This window comes from Canis lupus, chromosome 1 (assembly GCF_003254725.2).
Source record: "Canis lupus dingo isolate Sandy chromosome 1, ASM325472v2, whole genome shotgun sequence".
In the NCBI taxonomy this organism is placed as follows: Eukaryota; Metazoa; Chordata; class Mammalia; order Carnivora; family Canidae; genus Canis; species Canis lupus.
The window spans coordinates 106697145-106716091 of record NC_064243.1 but is presented as its reverse complement, the minus strand read 5'-3'; the positions used below and the strand labels follow the sequence as shown (position 1 = coordinate 106716091).

General features: G+C 50.6%; 2 protein-coding genes across 6 annotated transcripts in view; both read right to left on the bottom strand.

Moving 5' to 3' along the window:
- The window catches only part of IL4I1 (interleukin 4 induced 1), a 37111-nt gene that overhangs the window by 5750 nt on the left and 12414 nt on the right, over window positions 1-18947 (bottom strand). The window contains exons 2-3 of one of the 3 annotated variants that reach the window (XM_025424193.3): window positions 5985-6117; window positions 3910-4115 (exon numbers count right to left, since the gene is read on the bottom strand). In XM_025424193.3, coding sequence (XP_025279978.1) covers window positions 3910-3946 — 37 coding nt within the window. In that variant the 5' untranslated portion in view covers window positions 3947-4115; window positions 5985-6117. Of the gene's footprint in view, window positions 1-57; window positions 221-3909; window positions 4116-5984; window positions 6118-18947 lie in introns of those variants that run through there. The other 2 variants (XM_025424192.3, XM_035711347.2) reach the window with 2 other exon arrangements.
- The window catches only part of NUP62 (nucleoporin 62), a 24978-nt gene continuing 12416 nt past the window's right edge, over window positions 6386-18947 (bottom strand). For 2 of the 3 annotated variants that reach the window (XM_049108881.1, XM_049108883.1), the window contains exon 2: window positions 6386-10159. In XM_049108881.1, coding sequence (XP_048964838.1) covers window positions 8512-10095 — 1584 coding nt within the window. In that variant the 5' untranslated portion in view covers window positions 10096-10159 and the 3' untranslated portion in view covers window positions 6386-8511. Of the gene's footprint in view, window positions 10160-13300; window positions 13324-18947 lie in introns of those variants that run through there. The other variant, XM_049108887.1, reaches the window with a different exon arrangement.

Sequence of the window (18947 nt, the reverse complement as noted above, 5' to 3'; positions counted from 1 at the left end):
GAGAAGTGGGCTCCATCCCTCCCACCCCATCCAGGTGCCCCCTCCCTGCTTACTTACCCGATGAGGCCATAATTCTCGGCGGGAGATGGTGTCTAATTTGGAGGGGAGGCAGGGGTCACTGTGACAAGAGCCTGGATCCCACCCCAGGCCCTGCTCCTATGGCCACCTGTCTCTCTGGAGCCTCATCCCTCCATCTCTCCCATCTAGCAGTCTCTGTTCTGGGCTCACCTGTCTGTCCCTCTCTCCCCCCTCCCTGCCCTCCTGCCCCTCCTCCCTGCCTTGTCTTTCTCTTCTCTGTCCCCCTCTCCTCTGCCCTGTCTCCTGTTTCCAGGTGTCTGCTTCTGTGGGTCCCAGGCTCTGCAGCCTCCTGCTACCTTGGCTCTCCGTGGACAGCAGCACCGCCTCTCTCCTCCGTGGCTTCCACTGGTCTGCCCCATCCCCCTCCTCTGTCCTTAAACTAGCTGAGCCCCGCCCTCCCCTCCCTTTGGGAAATCTGTGGCGGGGGAAATGAAACTACTTTCCTGGGTTGTAGGGTTGGGTGCTCAGAGTTTAATTGAGGCTGAAGGAGGTGGGTGGTGGGGAAAGGGGGTTGAGAGGAAGCAAATCAGTCTATTTTCTTCCTCTTGCCCCAAATAGTTCTGGGGCGGTAGGAAGGCTGGAAATGAATGCTCAGGTAACCATGCTAAGGGTGCCTGGTCTTGGGGTCCCTGTGTCTGCCCCTGGGGCTGCATGCTCCTGTGAAGGCCTCCGAGTCCTTCTGTGTCACTTGTTACTGGCCCTCCACTCCCATGTGGCTGCTCTGAGGCCATTGTGCCTAGGTCCTGAGCCTGGCGCCTGCCTCTATGGTTCTGGTCTGCAGTTATCAAGTGGGGGCCATTACAGTGTTGGTAGGATTAGGCAGGGAGTCCAGGTCAGACCCTGTGAACAAGCACCTGGGTCAATACTAAAACTTGCTCCTTAGGAAATGCCAGCTGCTGCCACTGGGGGATACTGGAAGGGGCTCAGGGAATGACCCCTAGCTTCCCAGTCCTGCATAAGGAGCAGCCCAGGACATGTGCTCACCCTTCCCATCCCTGCATTGAGAATCACAGTGGTGCTCAGTTCAGGCTAGGATGCCAGAGGGCACCTCAGCAGGAAGGCCGCAGGAGCCTCTGTCTCTGGGCTCAGCCTTCACCATTCTTGTCTGAGGGGTGCTTTCTTTCTGAGGTCAGGCAGTGAGAACAAGATGACCTGGCTCTGAGGAGCTCCAAGGAGTCGAGGTAGCAGGGGTCCCTGGGCTTTTGGAGCTTTAGCTAAGGAGACATGTGGTAGTTCCCCTGAAATGGGTGGAGGTAAAAGAGGCAATTTGGGGGATTTTTCTTGGGGTGTGGGGAGAGGGTACCTGGCAGCTGGTGAGGAGTAAACCCAGGAGCAGTAGATCCTCTACAGCAACAAGATTGGAAAATCCGAAACAGTACATCAAAGAGGGATGTGGTTTGATGGAGGATGGCGGGGGCAGGTGGGGGGGCATATGAGTCACAAGGCATATGATGCAGGGGCCTGGGAGGCAGCAGCTAAGAAGGAAACAGAGCCTTGAGCCTTGAGACTGAATGCCAAGAAAGCAAAGGGCACAAGTCAGCAAAAATGGCAGAGACCATCCCCACGGCAACTACCCACCAAGGTGGTCCTGTGCTTAGTGCTTTGCACTCATTGTGGACCTCACAGCACCACCCTTGACAGAGGAGGGATCTGAGAGATAGAGAGGGGCAGGCAGGGGAAGACCCCAGGACTCGCTCAAGGCTTCAGAGTCGGAAGGCCTCCCCCTGGCGGCCCCTGCCTGCTTCCTTCCCTGTGATACTGGGATCTGAGCACCACGCTTGGACTGTACTCACAGTGGCAGCAGCTACACGTGCAGGTGGCATCACCTCTCATCTACCCCTGGGCACTGTGTTGGAGGGGAACCAGGCCTGTCAAGGGAAAGGCTTGTGCCCCAGGTCTCACAGTGGGGAACCAGAGAGCTGGGGGTCCAGCTGGTCCCTGGCTGGAGACCCATCTGCTCTATTTTCTCTGGGAAACAACATGCACAAAGAAAGCGAGCAGCCAGATCATGGAAGCGGAGAAGGGTGGAGGCAGCAGAGCCATGGAACTCCTGCACTTGTCTAGGCAAGGAGTGTAGGTCCCCAGAACAGCTTGGGGAGCCCTGCTGGGACCCCTGAGCCCCCGACCACCACCCTGGTCTCTCTCACACAGTATGGCTGTTCAAAGCCCCCTGGCTCCAGGCATACCCTTGGCTCGCTTCCTAAGTCTAGAAGTGAAATGCTGACCTCGTCCAATAGAGCTCTCAAAGGGTCAGCGAGACAGAGAGGGAGAGGAACCCAAGTCATGAGGCGACCCAGGATAGGGACCCAGCAGCAGCACCTGAGAGAGTAGGGATCCTGTAGGGCAGGACCTGATCAGTCTCCTTGCTCTCCATAAAATGCCTATGGCTGCTGTTTGGTACTACCTCCCAGATTTTACTTCATTTACTCCAGCAGTGATTCTGGCAAGGTGGGCTTAGCTGTCTCCATTTTATAGGGGAGGAAACTGAGGCCTAGAAGTCACCAGCTGAAAAGTGGCAGCACCTGGGTTTGATCCCAGTAGCTTGGCTCCAGGCTCACATTCGGAAACACTTGCTCATCATCAGCAAGCTTGGGCTTGTGTGCTAGGGACGGGGCCCAGGCAGGGTCTCTCTGCCTTGTTACCGTTGACATTTGGGGCCATCTTTGTGGGGAACATCCTATGCATTGTAGGATGTTAAAGAGCTTCACTGGCTTTTACCTACTAGATGCAACACTTGCCTCTTGAGCTGTGACAACCACAAACGACTCCAGACACTGTCAATCATTCCCAGGGGAAGGGGAGGCAAAATCACCCTAAGAATCACTGAACTAGGGATGCCTGGGTGGTTCAGTGGTTGAGTGTCTGCTTTTGGCTCACGGCGTGTTCCCAGAGTCCCAGGATCGAGTCCCACATCGGGCTCCCTGCATGGAGCCTGCTTTTCCCTCTGCCTATGTCTCTGCCTCTCTCTGTGTGTCTCTCATAAATGAAAGAAAGAAAAGGAAAAGGAAAAGGAAAAGGAAAAGGAAAGGAAAAAAGAAAGAAAGAAAGAAAGAAAGAAAGAAAGAAAGAAAGAAAGAAGAAAGAAAAGGAAAGAAAGAAAGAAAGAAAGAAGAAAGAAAGAAAGAAAGAAAGAAAGAAAGAAAGAAAGAAAGAAAGAAAGAAAGAAAGAAAAGAAAAGAAAAGGAGGGATCCCTGGGTGGCGCAGCGGTTTAGCGCCTGCCTTTGGCACAGGGCACGATCCTGGAGACCCTGGATCGAATCCCACATCGGGCTCCGGGTGCATGGAGCCTGCTTCTCCCTCCGCCTGTGTCTCTGCCTCTCTCTCTCTCTGTGACTATCATAAATATAAATAAAAATTAAAAAAAAAGAAAAAAAGAAAAGGAAAGAAAAGAGAAAGAATCACTGAACTACACTTAGGTTGATGTTGAATGGAACTCCCACAAGTGGCCACATATGGTCCAGGACAGAGACCTGGATAAGCTGGCAGGACAAGAAATACTGGCAGCCACACAGTTGTTCAGGTTGTTCAGTTGACAGGGCTAGTGCCTTATGCATATTATTTTCTCTAAGGCGGTTCAAAGACTGTGAGTGATTGGTACTAAACTTTCTCCGGGTCTTCAAGGGGCTAGGCCCTGCCCAGGGGATGCCCAGAGCCCCAGGTGGAAGTTGGTGGTCCAGACCAGGATCGGGGAGGGGCACAGAGGGCGGAGGACAGACTTACCCAAGGCCATTGATCTAAGGCTTGACTCCTGGACAGAGCCCCCCTTCCCACAGAGCCCTCCTGCCCCTCCTTCCCATTTCCTGAACCCTTGGGCCCCATGGGGCACTCACTGCATGGCTGGTTCTGGGGGGCTCTCTCAGTGCCCATGGCCTTTCTGGTTAGCCCGGGACAGAAGTCATCATCGGGTGTGTGCGGAAACGGGGTCAATGGTGGTGGCTTTGTCCTGATTCCGTTAGACCAAAGGTGCCAGGGTCCTAGTGTGGAGTCAGAGCAGTTGGGAGGCTGTGGAGGGCAGGTCCTCCTCCCCTCTCAAAAGCTTTTTATTATGGAAATTTCAAACACATATAAAAACAGAGAAAAAAAAAAAAAAATAAAAACAGAGAGATTAGGATGACAACCAAAGCGCATCCACTGCCTCCTAGTCCATCTTCCTTTAGTTCATTTTCTCCCACCCCCATTGCGTTATTTTACAGCAAATTCCAGACATGTTATTTGTACATAAATAGTTCAGGATGTTTCTCTGTAACAGGGGTCTGCAAACTTTTTCTGCAAATATTTGGGGCTTTTGGGCCACACAGTCTCTGTCTTTGGCTACTCAATTATGCCAAGTAGCCATAACATGTATAATGAATTGGCGTGGCTGTGTTCCAATAAAACTTTATTAACAAGAAAGTACTGTAGTTTGCCTATCAATTTCTGCTCTAAAAAAGCTTAGAATGGCATTAGGGCAGCCCCAGTGGCTCAGTGGTTTAGCACCGCCTTCAGCCTGGAGCCTGATCCTGAAGATCTGGGATCGGGTCCCATGTTGTCGGGCTCCCTGCATGGAGCCTGCTTCTCCCTCTGCTTGTGTCTCTGCCGCGCTCTCTCTCTGTGTGTCTCTCATTAATAAATAAATAAAATCTTCCAAAAAAAATAAAAATAAAAAAAGCAAAAAAAACAAATAAAAATAAAAATGGCATTAAACCAAAGTCTAATTTCCCTGATTGTCTCAAAAAAAAAACTTAAAGTATGCTCCACACACAGTGTGGAGCCCAAAACAGGGCTTGAACTCATGACCCTGAGATCAAGACCTGAGCTGAGACCAAGAGTTGGACACTACCTGACTGAGATACCAGGTACCCCTCAAAAAATTTCTAAGTTAATTTGAATCAAAATTAAAACAGGAGCCTGCTTTTTCATTTGAATGATACTGAGGGCCTTTGGCAGAGTGTTACTTTCAGGTCATTGGATTTGGGGTCTGTGCCTGAGCCTGGCAGAGCAGCACACTGGGTCTGGTTTCTGCCACAGGGAAATCCATGGAGGTCATGGGGTTGATCAGGATGGTGTCTGGACGTGAGGTGTGCATGCACCTAGGTGAGTCACTGATGTTTGAAGTGATTAGTGCCACCGTGTGAGGGCTGTGGGACAGGTGCAGGGGCAGTGTGGGACAGATAAGCCTAGCGGGAGGTTGGCGAGTGTCCAGAAGCCGATGTGGCTTGAGGCTGAGGGATTTTGTTTCTGGGAAGTTCTGCAGAAAGCCCTTGCTCTTAGTCTGAGGGCAGACTTTTCAAGAATTCAACTAATTTCAAGGTTGAAAACTTGGCAGCAGTGGTGTGCTGGGCTGGCTCATACCAGTGCACAATAACTGATTTTTAAGACCTTTGGTTTTGTTTTGCACCCATCCTTTTAAAAAGCTTTATTTATGATTAATCTTACTAAAAACACATTTATATACTCAAACTCATCACTTCCCAATCACTTGATTACATTTTACTATTATATATACTCTTGAGGCAAATTAATTGTATCTATGTAATATGTGTCTATTTCCTAAATTCGTATTCAGTGACTTCACGTTTAGTGACTTCACATTGTTGGCTTGAAATCAGCCACAGTGGGAGTCGTTACACTATGGGCATACATCAGCATTTGCTGGAGACTGACCATTAAACATTTACCAGCACACCACTTCTTGGGAATCATTGGTTTCAACCTCCCCTAGATCAAGGGTGCTATGGCTCTGGAAATCTGTTTGAAACACGTGATCCTTATGATCCCAGGCTTTGCCTGACAGGCAGAGGCATAACCCTGGGAAGCGACTGGGCCACAGAAAGTCATTTGAGGGTTTCCTTGAGATAGAAAAGCCATACATCTAGTTGCCACTCTTATCCTTGAACTGGAAGAAGAAATGCAGTTAACAGCTTACTGAGAGATTCGCCTTTAAAAGCCTCTGATTCCAAATTTAGTCACATTTGCTGTCTTCATACTACTTAATGAACAGGAACTTAAGTAAAGGCCGTTTGTCAGGACTGGCAAAGAAGCGCATCTGTGTTTTCTTCCTGGAAAGGGAAACTGCAGTTACAATGAAGTCATCATCTGCAGGGTGGCACTCAGTCAGCTGCTGGTCCTGTGGGAATCCAGGGGATCCCCTCCCTGCCGCCCTCAGGAAGCCCGGTGGGGCCATTTTCCCCCATGGTGCCAGAGCACTGTGGCCATTGTCCTGATTTATCATTGTTTTCCAAAGTGGGGTGCCCATGGTCCCCTGGGGCATGGGAACAAGTGAACTCAATGTTTTCTTTAAAAACAAAAGAATCTATGCAAAAGCAATTAAGCTTTATTCATGTTTAATATGCAAAACGGGTCAAATATATACATTGGAAATGCAAGCTCAAGAAAAATTCTTTTATCAGGATGGCATGGCCCCTGCCAACAACCTCTGTCAGGCAGGAAGCACTTCTTTTTGTGACTCCAATGCCAGGTCAGGATCTGGCATACAGAAAGTGCTCCAAAACTGGATGCTGCATGAATCAATGTGGATAAAATACAAACAACTTTCTACTTTCTAAGGGGCCTTGAGGCTGCCCCATTTCTCTTTCCTGCAGGGAGAGGATGTGGGTCATGCAGTTTAGTCAAGGCTCAGATTCCGCTCAGGGGGCAGAGCTTTCAGAGAGAATCAAGTGGGTCAGTCTGTTGGCTTCTGCTTGGATAGGATACTTATTCTTGGAAGCTGAAGATGGTCCAAGGAAATGACTTGATTGTGACTGGGAAACTAGACTATACATCTCCGGGAATAAGCTTTGGGCATTCCTTGGCAAAAACATGGCTTAGTGAGGCAGAGGCTGAAGGTGCAGACTCTCCACCCTGCAGTGGGATCCAAGCACTTGGCATCATTCTTGCCCATGGAACTAGGGACAGAGACAGAATGCTGGGCCAATATCTGGAAACCAACCCATACAAATACACATCCCAGCTTCATTTATTCTCCACCATTGAAGCACGACCAGCACCCTCCAGCTAGCCCCAGTGGGCAGAGAGGGATGGTACTTGTGATCCCTGAGCAAGGCCTTAGGGATGACGGCAGGGAATTCAACATTTATGTGTATCTAAGATGGAACCCAGACCATCACCAGCACACGTTCCCTCATGTGTGTTCCTTCTGCCCTCAGCACCAGAGGAACCCATGACTTGCATCTCTGTGTGTATGTGTGCCTCAATGATGTATTGTCTAGTTCTGGTGGTTTCTGAGTCCCAAACAGCTCAGACTGCACAACTGATATAGTCTTCTGGAACCTGCTCTTTTCCCCCAGCTTTCTAAGTGATCCACATTATTGGCATCTTTTTCCTTCCACAATACATTTTATTTAGGAAAGCAACATAGAGTCATAGACAGTGCAGCAAAGTATAAAGACAAATACAAAAAGATATTTGGGCAACAACTGGTTGTCTTCTGGACATCACCATGGATCTCACTGTAACAAGTTAGGTTTGCTTCAGCATCAACAAGTTCTGAACCAAGTCTGTGGCCATCTCTGGTCCCTGTGGCCATTTCAGCAGGCATTTTGGGGCTGAACATTTGATGCCATGTTTCACCTCCGTTGTTCATTCATTCAAATTTGAAAATGTGAGAGGGACTGTAGTGAAGACACAAAAGGGAACAAGAAACAGTCCCGGCCCATGGGGGCTCATACTCTAAAGGGGAAGCAGAGAAGTAAACAGTCTACACAAGACAGTGTGGCAAGTGCTACCAAAGATGCACGCTCTGTGTGGTATAGGGGCCACAGGATAGCCACCTGACCCAGCTTTGGGGTGGCTGAGAGGGCTTCTGGAGAGATAAGGCCTAAGATAAAGAGACCTGGAGGATGGGGTGTCATGTCAGCCAGACAAGACCTGCTAGTGCAAGTCTGACCCTTGTCTTAACACTGCACTCATGTCCTTCCTCTGAAATTCTACATCTCCTGGTCAGTCCTATTCACTATTCCCTTCTTTGTACAGGTGGTGAGTTTCCACAGGTACACACCTCACACCAAGATGCTGCCTTGTCGAGGACAGAGACTCTTTTCCCTGTACCTAAGACTATGTGTGGGACATAGTGGACCCTAAGCAGATCCTAGCTGGGAGACAGATGGTTTTGGATGAACTTCTCCAGCACTTCTCTAGCACTTGGCTGGAGCAAGAAGGATGGGGTAGGTGGTGGTTATAGTGAAAACGGGTCAGGGATACACAAAAGATACACAAAGAAACCACATCCACCAGGCCGTCTGGACCAGAGCACTGGAATATTTTCATTTTCATTACTGCAAAGTCAAACCACAGAAGTGTTCTCAACGGCACAGCCATTTGGAAGAAAGGAACAAACAAGTATTCATTGCAACCAAAAACTAGACAATAATTTGCGCATCACCCACTGCCCCCAACACCCTCAGAACCCACAGGCCCTGAAGCTGGCTGGCGCCTCAGTCGAATGTGATCCGGAAGCTGCGCTCCTGCTCCTTGCGACGCCCCTCACACACCTTGGTCACCTCCTCCACCTTCCTCTGCAACAGGGCCGAGTTCTGGTCGATCCACTGCAGCGAGTCCATGTGCGCATTGAGGATCTTGCAGATCTGCTGCAGTGGGTCGCTGGTGTCGGCAGGGCCTCCAGATGTGTTCAAGTGCTCGATGATGTCCTTGAGGTCTTGGGCCATGCGCTTTAGCTGTGCATCGATATTCTCTGCCAGCTTGTAGGTTTTCTCACGCTCCTCATCGGCATGCTGCAGGTAGACAGTGCCACTCTGCTCCTTGACCGACTCCTCCAGTGGGCTCAGCAGGTCTTCCAACTCCTTCTGCTGAGACAGGATGAAGTCGAGCTCTTGGTCCAGCCTCTTCTGGTCCAGCTTCACTTTCTCCACCTCACGGTGGAGGGTAGTGATCTTCTCCCCATTCTCAATCAGTGTGCGGTCCCAGGCATTGACCTGTGTGGCCTGCTGCAGGAAGTGCCGTTCCTGGTCCTCCAGCTCCAGACTCCACTTGTTGATCAGACTCTCCAGCTGGGCGTAGGTCATCACAGGGCTGGTAGATGCCCCAGTGGCTGCACCAGGGCCAGGTGGTGCGGCCACAGCAGCCGGTGCATTGCTGGTGATCCCGGCCGGTGCAAGGGGCTTCAGATTCAAGGCAAAGCCAGTGGTGGTAGTGGTGGCTGCAGTGGTGGCTGCAGTGGTGGTGGTGGCCGTGGTGGTGGATGTTGTTGTGGAGGCCGTAGAAGCTGCTCCAGTGGCCTTTAAGCTGAAGCCCAGTGTTCCAGCTCCAGGAGTTCCAGCCGTGGTTGATGGGGTACAAAGAGAAAGCCCAGTGGTGGTCGATGAGGTTGGAGCAGTTGCTAGAGAGGCAAACAGTGTGGGCCCAGCACTGGTAGTGGCAGCAGTGGGTGCAGGAGCAGCTGGCTGTGTGGCTCCCGCTCCAGTGGCTGCTGGAGTGGCAGGAGTGAAGAGCAATCCAGCAAGTGCCGTGGGCTGGGTTGAAGTCCCCATTGAGCCAATATTAAAACCTGAGGTCCCGGTCTGGGACGTGCTCCCCGCTGTGAATGAGAATCCCCCTGGTGTGGTGGAAGGAGCAGCAGAGGTGGTGGCAGAGCCAAACATGAAGCCGGTGGGTGCTGTGCTCTGGCTGGAGGTGACAGTGCTCGAGATGGCATTGGTGAGGGTGCTGCTGCTGAGCCCAAAGCCGCCAGGGTGTGCTGTAGCTGGGGTGGCAGCCACGCTGCCCAAGTTTAGCTTTGGTGTGCTGATGCCTAAGGAGAATCCAGTTCCTCCTGTGGCAGGAGTTGTGGTTCCAAAACTGAATCCTGGGGTTTGTGTTGCTGGAGCCTGGGTTGTGAGGGAGAAGAGGCCAGTAGAAGGAGTACTTGCAGCTGGCTGGGAGGGAGTCCCAAAATTAAACCCACCAGTGCCAGATGTAGAGAAAGAAAACCCAGTAGCAGGAGTGGTTGTCGCCGTCTTTGCAGTGCCAAATGTGAACCCACCTGTGGGGGCCCCAGTGCCTCCAAAATTAAACCCACTCATGGCTCCAGATTCTGGTGGCGGCAGCTACTCTGGCTCCCAAAGCAAATCCGTCGGTGTCTGAAACCTTGGGAAGATTTTTAAAGCAGAGTAAGTCACATGATCAGATGGCAGTTTTGGAAAGGCAACCTCAATGCAAGATGGAACAGTCTGTAGGGTGGCGGGACTGGATAATTAGAATATGTGGCCACCATCTCACTCCCTGTCATAACCTAGCCAGGCCCTGCTAAAACTAGAAAAGAAAGATCTGGAAGCATAAGCTCATGCATGGGAGTCATGTGCTAGGAGCCAGATGTGCTTGGGACATGCACGGCCATGCTCAGCACAAGGAGTAATCTGTTGCCCTAGAGGAGAAGGCCAAAGGGCAGGCACCTGAACTGACCTCAGCCCTGAGGAGGAGCTCAGATTCAAGACACTTCAGGCAAGTGGGACTAGAAGCACACAAAATAACACCTTTAGGAACTGCTCCCCAAGTTTCCCTGCTAAATGCAAGTGGGAGGTGGTGGGTGGTGGACTGATCTGGTTGAGTGCCACCCCGAGTACCTTTCTGGAACTCACAGAGAAGCCCCAGAAAGCTGAGCTGTATGGTAGGACATGAGGCACTGCCCTGGTTTAGGAGGACAGAGGGCAGGGCCTGCCCTCTTCCTAGCTCAGGGATGGGACATGGGTCCCAGGACTGCTAACTTGGACCAGGGTCTCAAGAAGAGGTGGCCTCCTTCACCTGGAGGTGTAGGGCACAGATAATGTGCATATCAGGCACCCCTTCATCTTTCCAGCCATCTGCAGCTAAGCTGCCACTAGAGAGAGTGACAGAGTGGGGAGGAAGGAGAGGGAAAGTGATCACGTGCCCAGAGGATCCACACATGCTCACAGGGCCCTGAGCTGGTGCTGGTGAGGGAAGAGAACGGACCCCAGGAGGGCCTATGAACATTCAGCTGTACATAAGTTCTCAGAAACCTAGGGCTTGTGGCTGACCTCAAATTTAACATGAATTCACAGTCAGCTGCCACTGCTCAGTGGGAGGTCCCTAGATTCCATGACGAGAAGTGTAGATTCTAATGTAGATACTGGGGTGATTTCCAGGCAGCTTGCTGTGCTCAGCACCCTGTTATATAAATTCTCTTTACCCAGACCCTCAGCCAACTTCATAACTGTGCTACAAGGAGGCTGGGATGATGGTCCCCATGTGCAGATGGGGAAAAGAGAGGCTCAAACGGAAGGAACTTCTACTCCATCAAACCAGTCCATTTGATCACAGGGCAAACAGCCCTGCTTTGGGGCATGGCTGCCATTGTGTACCCCAGACTCCAACACTCCAAAGAGCTTATCTTCCCTTTATCTAAAACAGGTCAAGGGGCAGCCCGGGTGGCTCAGCGGTTTAGCGCTGCCTTCAGCCCGGGTGTGATCCTGGGGACCTGGGATCGAGTCCTACGTTGGGCTCCCTGCATGGAGCCTGCTTCTCCCTTTGCCTCTGTCTGTGCCTCTCTCTGTGTTTCTCATGAATAAATAAATAAAAACCTTAAAAACAGGTCAGGTAATTCCGCAGCAAGATAGCTCTTGTTCTCAGGCATGAAGTTGGTTCTCCATATGTAAAGAAGAGACCCAGGTTTGGATTCTGCTTCTGCTACGAGCTGTGGGTCCTGGTGTACTTTATTCCTGGAGCCTCTCTATATCTCAGTTTCCCCAACTCTAATGAGAAGGGTGATCCTCTCTCACAGTGAAGGATAAACAAGGTCATTACCGAGAAGCCAAGTGCCTGGCCCAGAGAAGGCAACCACAAGTTGTTTCCTCTTCCCTCTCTCTCTTCAGGACCAGTTTTATTTCTTCAAGTGTCCTCAGGGATCCTGTCACAGCCTGGGCTAGAGGAAACCTGCTGTGGCTGCCCCTCTCCAATTTCCACTGCACCCTCTACCTTCCTGCCAGACCCTAACATTTCCTTCTCCTCTTCCACACAGACACATGCTTCTAGGGAGAGGATCTCAGCACCACCCACACTGCCACTGGGGCCACCCGTGCTTGGGACATGGTCTAAGTCAGAAGATCCCCCACTGGCTGCCCAGGAGCCCCTCCAGGGGTGTTCAGAATATATACACTGCTGCCAGACCAATGGGGTAGTTTTATGGGCGGCAAGGCCCTGGCCATGGCATTTTTATAAAGCTCTACTGGGGGCTCCTGGAAAAGGTCCCTTAACTCCCACCACAGCAATGTCTGAGGCCTCAGTGCCACTGGCGCCGCATATTGCCGTGCACTAGACTCCTTCTTGCGTGAGCGCACACATCTCCTCACTCAAGAGCCACGTCAAGTCTGCCGTTACTGGCAGCCCAAAGCATCTGAATAGCTACACCTACGTGTCTCAGTTCTCAAGACCTCAGCCCAAGAGAGCTTCTATTAATAAGTTGTGGCTAAATTTTTCCACAAGAGCATTTATAAAAAGTTCTCTGCAACTATTAAAAAACTAAAAGAAAAACAATCTTCTGTGGGGGCTTTTCTGGTTTAATCATTCACCATTTATTAAGTGTGCCTCATTGGTTTCCCATACTACAGGTGCTAGGGATCTACTAACAGTGGCACATACATATTGATTTAACCCTGTGCTATGTGCTTTAGATGTATTATTACTCATTTACTCCTGAAAGCAGGTCCATTGGGGATCCCTGGGTGGCTCAGTGGTTTAGCACCTGCCTTCGGCCCAGGGCATGATCCTGGAGTCCCAGGATCGAATCCCTCATTGGGCTCCCTGCATGGAGCCTGCTTCTCCCTCTGCCTGTGTCTCTGCCTGTGTCTCTCATGAATAAATACAATCTTAAAAAAAAAAAAAAAAAAATTAAAGCAAGTCCATTTCACAAACCAGGAGAGTGAGGTCCACAGAAGTTACCTAAGCCATGGCCTTGCCTTTGTCCTTGAGGTAGCCAGAGAAACGGCAAACGTGAACTTCAGTACCAGGGTTCCAGGCAAGCAGGGATGGGGGGAGTGGCAGTCGCATAAGGGAGCATTTTCCTGAGTGTGGAAGGATGTGATGTCAGCCAGGGTTGGTCAGGTGGGTTAGAGGAAGGGCCAGAGAGAGGCTGAGATAGCAGGTCTCTGGGGTGCTAAGTGACTTGGTGTGGCTGGAGGGAGTGTTTGTGTATGAAGTAAAGGGCTGACTCAGAAGGCCTGGATTGTCCAAACCCTGCACATTCCAAAGAAAAGACTGGTCCTTTTCAGTTACCTGTGAGATAACCTCCAAGCCCTGCCAGCTTGACCTCTGCAGGGCCAGAGAATAACGACAGTCACATACACAGACACTCCATGCCCATGGAACCGACCCCCAGGGTCAGGTGAGCTTCCCTGGAGGGCAATACTCCACATGTGCTGTCACAAAGTGTTGCTGGGAGAATTAAGTGCTGTCACTATGACTCCACCTGGAGAGAGAACTGGAAGCTCACATCTTGTCTCTCCCAGATTCTGCCCTGTGCACCTTTTACCTTTACTGATTCTAATCTCTCTCCTTTTGCTGTAACCATGAATCTAACAGCTTTGCTGAGTTATGTTGAGTCTTTCTAGCTCATCACTGAACTTAAGGGTGGTCTCGGAGACCCCTGTGCATAATGTGTGTGTAGTGCTGTGCAATGTGATGGGAGCTGTTGGTCGGGAAAGGGCATGCTGATGGCTCAGACTTCATTTTGAGTGAGCCACGGAGGGACGTTACGGATGGCCACATATCTGTGTGGGGAATGGGCTGGAGGGGGAGAAGCTGGAGGTCAGGTGGCTGGGAGGAGGCCAGGGGTGATGGTTTAGGCCAAGAGCTAGTCAGGACCCTGGGGACAGAGAAAAGAGAACCCAGGCCGGGGAAATGAGTGTAAGTCTGCACAAAACGAAATGTAGTAGTTATGGTTCTGCAGGGGCTGGCTGTCTCAATGAATAAAGCCGTCAATCAAGACCAGGACTCTGGGAGTTTCTCAAGAATGTGTCTGAACAGATACATACTATTCTGAACTCTGATACATACTTTTCCATTTTTACCAAAGGGGTAAGCTTTCCTACAAGAGCAGCAGACAGTGCTTGGGTCAGGTGCTTAGGGCAGATGTGGCATCTGTAGCTCCCATGGGCCTGGAGTGAGGAGAGACTGCCTCCAAGTCACCGAGGTACTCATTGAGTTGCCTGACCTGCATCTGTTGTTTTTCACACCACATCTGCCTGCCTTCACAGCCCAGGGAAGTTACAGGTTCTGACCTATACTCATCCTGTCCCCTGGCTTTGAGGACTATGGTTCCCTGTCATCATCTCCAACTTCACACAGGACCATTCACCTGACCTCTACAGTTCCTTGCTGCTCCAAATCCCAACTTTACAGGGGCAGCCCCGGTGGCTCAGAGGTTTAGCACCGCCTGCAGCTTAGGGCGTGATCCCGGAGACCCTGGATTGAGTCCCATGTCAGGCTCCCTGCATGGAGCCTGCTTCTCCCTCTGCCTGTGTCTCAATGAATAAATAAATCTAAAAACAAAAACAAAAACAAAAACAAAAACAAAAACAAAAAACCAACTTCACAAACTTCACAGTGATGGAAGACAGAGACAAAGCAAATTCTGTAGTGCAACATCCACTCAACACACACATCTGAGCACCTGCTATGCACTGTTCAAGGCCCTGGGAATATGGCTGTGACAGAGAAAGCAAGGCCCTGCTCTTACAGAGCTTCACTTCCAGCAGAGCAGTCAGGCAGGCAGGAAAACCACAAACTTCACAAAGGAATTACACAGCATGCTAGAATAGGCTAAGCATTATGGAGGAAGAGAAAGTAGGACAGGGAAAGGGGAGCAGGGTGGTGGCATGCAGGTAAAAGGGCTGAATGACTCATACTGAACAAAGTTCTGGGGGTCCCTGAGGGCCAGGACGACAGGAGGACAGTGTGATTAAGGGGCAGGAGCCACTGCTCCTGAGCCTGGGGACTCTCTCCCTCCTTACCTCTCCCACTCCGTTTGCTATACCTGGAACAGGGGTGTTTGGGAATGAATATGGGGGGACCTCAGCCTTGGACCAAGGGGAATGAAAGGATTAAGAAGGCAATGGGGGTTGGGGGGGGGAAGCAGGTATGTCTGTGTGACAGAATAATGGCCTCCATACATGTTACTCTCTAATCCCAGAATCTACGAATAGTAGACCTCACAGGACTCAAAGGGACTTTGCAAACTGTGATTAAATTAAGGATTCTGAGATGGGGAGATTATCCTGGTGGGCTGCATGGACCCTAAATATAACGGTGAGAGTCCTTAAGTGGAAGGGGGAGGCAGAAGATGTGACCACGTAACAACGTTCTGAGAAATGCTATGTTGCTGGCTCTGAAGACAGAGGAAGGGGATAAAAGCCAAGGAATGCAGGGGGTCACTAGAAGGTAGGAAAGGCAAAATATGGATTCTCCCCTAGAGTCTCCAGAAGGAAGGAGGTCCTGTGGACCCATTTCAGACTTCTAACTTCCAGAACTATAAGAGGATAAATGTGTGCTGTTTTAAGCCACTAAGTTTGTGATTATGTTACAATGACAATGGGAAGCCAATACAGGGATGGGGAGAAAGAACAGGATGGCCTCCATCTAGATAAATGGATGGGAAACAGATCCTAGAGCTGGGGCCGAGGAAGGGGCTGGAGAAGAGAGGTGATGGGGTCAGGGCACGTCTGCCTCTGTGCCTGGGGGTCCTGGGGAGAGGATGCTGTAGTTGCTGGGCCCTGGCAGCTGGGGAGCTGGTGGGAAAAGAAGTGAGCTGTGATTCTGAGAAACCAGACAATCTCTGCTGCTAGAGTGACCTCACCAGGGGTGTGGATGTGTGCAAAACCCAGCAACAACAGGCCACCTATGACAGAGGGAGGGATGAGGTGGCCTGGGAGCATGAGGAGGGCTGGTGATGGTGTCAACCCCCCAGGCAGGATTTCCTGCTTTTGTTCACTGTTGCTATCCCCAGTGCCTAAAATGGTGTCTGGCATGTAGCAGGCACTCCATAAATAACTACGAGTGACCAACTATCTGACAATTAAGAACTGCCATTTACGGAGTGCCACTTATGTAATGGCACCGGGCCGGAATACTGGGTAGAGCACAATAAATCCTTCCTGGATGAGAAACAGGCTCAGAGAGGTGATGTGACTTCTTCAAGGTCACACAGCAGCAAACGCTAGTCCCAGAATGGGAATCTAGATCTTTCTTGGGGCATGTCCTGAAGTTCTGCCCAGAGCTACGGAAATGTCAGAATTAAGTCTTAAAGGACGAATGGGGTTCTCTGGGAAGACATGTCTCCAAGAGAGTGATATATACACAGGCCAGCTTCTGTACAGCAGGCTGTGGGGAGGTGAGGCTGGGGACCAGGTCAGTCCATCCAATGGAGACAAAGCCATGATGAAGTTTCCCTTCCTGATCCCACAGCTGTTCTTCATTTTCTCACCTCAGAAACTAAGTGACCCTTCCATACTAGGCTCATCCACTGGGGTGGAGATAGCTGCTGTCCCCTTCCTTTTTTTTTTTTTTTTTTTTTAAGAAAGATTTTATTTATTTATTAATGAGAAACAGAGAGAGAGGCAGAGACATAGGCAGAGGGAGAAGCAGGCTCCATGCAGGGATCATGCCCTGAGCCGAAGGCAGATGCACAATTGCTGAGCCACCCAGGAGTCCCTGTCCCCTTCCTTTATGCCAGTTCTACTCCACTTCATTTGGGGCAGCAAAAAGTCCAGCCAAAGGGCTCTATTTCCTAGGGCTTTTTCGATGGGGCTTGGGATTGTTATGTCCAGGGTTTTCCAGTCCATTTATGGGCAGGGGTGGGGACTGTAGCTATCATTAGAAGTCCATACTGCAGGGACACATGGGTGGCGCAGTGGTTGAGCATTTGCCTTTGGCTCAGGGTGTGATCCCGGAGCCCGGGGATCGAGTCCCACATCAGGCTCTCTGCATGGAGCCTGCTTCTCCCTCTGCCCGTGTCTCTGCCTCTCTCTCTCTCTGTCTCTCATGAACAAATAAATCTAAAAAAGAAAAAGAAAAAGAAGTCCATACTGTGGACTTCTATGTGTTCTGAGGACAGGGACCTTTGTTCATCCTTTTCTGTCAGTCATTCCGCAAGGCTGTGCAGCCCACTGGCCAGGGCTCCTGATTCTCCACTATTAAACCCTGGGATCTCAGGTTCTAAATTCACTCCCATGCCTTTTCCTCATATGAAAGACAGAGATTACAGGTCACAGATCATGCGGTCTTTATGAAAATGAAACTGTCTGATCTGCACTGGGCACTTAGCACGGTGCACCCCTGGGGCCCCAGAAAAGCTAACCTCGTAATAGTTACAAGTTCTGGGAGCAATTGAAGCAGAGCCTCCTGACATTTCAGGCCACAGCCACCTGGTGGCGCAGCCAACAACGCGGAGCCCAGGTGGGGCCCAGGAAGCAAGGAAGGAAGAGCTACCTTTGTGGGATCCATTCTTCCCCCTCACCCCACAAAATTAGCAATTTAATGGGGCACCAGGCTGGCTGAGTCAGTAGAGCAGGTGACTCTTGATCTTGGGGTTGTAAATACGAGTTGCGTATAAAGATGACTTAAAAACAAAATCTTGGGGATCCCTGGGTGGCTCAGCAATTTAGCGTCTGCCTTCCATCCAGGGCACGATCCTGGAGTCCTGGGATTAAGTCCCGCGTCGGGCTCCCTGCATGGAGCCTGTTCCTCCCTCTTCCTGTGTCTCTGCCTTTCTCTCTCTTTCTCTCTCTACGTCTATCATGAAGAAATAAAATCTTAAAAAAAAAAATATTTAAAAATAAATAAATAAAAAATCTTAAAATAAGTTAGCAATTTAAGACTTGGAGGAAGTGTGGTGATAGGCTGAGAAAGACCAAAGGAGAGAGACAAAGGGAGTAGGAAGTGGCGGTAGGAGAAAAAAGGGGAAAATCAGAGACCGGACAGATCTTTGCCTTTGGTTCCCATCAGCCCAGCCAGGGAAATCTGATCCCCACAGAGACTCAAACGCCTGCTGGTACCTTTGCCATTATGCCAGTGCAGTAACTCCCTGTTCGGTCTGCTGTCTCTTGCCCCCACCATCATCTCCTCTGGGCTGTCTTACTAACCTATGAAACAGAGCTCATTGGCCACTCACCCCAAGTCTGCCAACTCTGCTTCTTATCTCTTGAATTGGTTCCCCTCTCTCCCTTGAGTCAAAGAAAACTCCTCTGACCCTCAGGGAACAGGTTCTTCGCTCAGAGATCCAGCCCTTCAGGAATGCAAATCAACTGATGAGAGCAACCTGCTAACTAGACCAGAGCCAAGGCAGTCTCCACTGTTCCAGGCTAAAGAGACAGCAGCGCAAAGGCCGAGGCAGCGGTGGTCAGTGGGCTCCAGAGCAGTGAGGGGTCGGTGTGGTCAGACTGCGTGCAGCATGATGCTACAGAGTCTATGTGAAAGGATCTCATTTATTTTGAGGAACTGTCCCAGGTGGCTGGGGAGGAGCTGGTGGTGGTCTGGGTCACCCTGTTGGGCTCTTACACAACCACCTTTCCTGGTGGGCATGGCCACCTGAGCTACAGGAAACAGCCTCCAAGAAAGGCAGGGATGCTTTTCTAAGCCAAAGCGGCAGCAGGGAAACCTCAGAGCTCACAGCAGCGTAAAGGTCTTCTCTTCCATAGTGCATAGTGGCCCTAACAGGGAAGGCAAGATAGACATATGCCTGTTTTCAACTGCCTCTTACCCCTTAGGCCGCTCAGGATTCTGGTCCCAATTTCCTCCAGCCTGCTCCTCCCTGAGGACCTGCACATTTGAGGCCCTTCGATCTCTCAGGTATAATGAACTTGTGTTAAATATTAGATAACTGTGAAGAGACAGCAAACAGGAGGCGTCTCTGTCTGCAGTCTCTGAC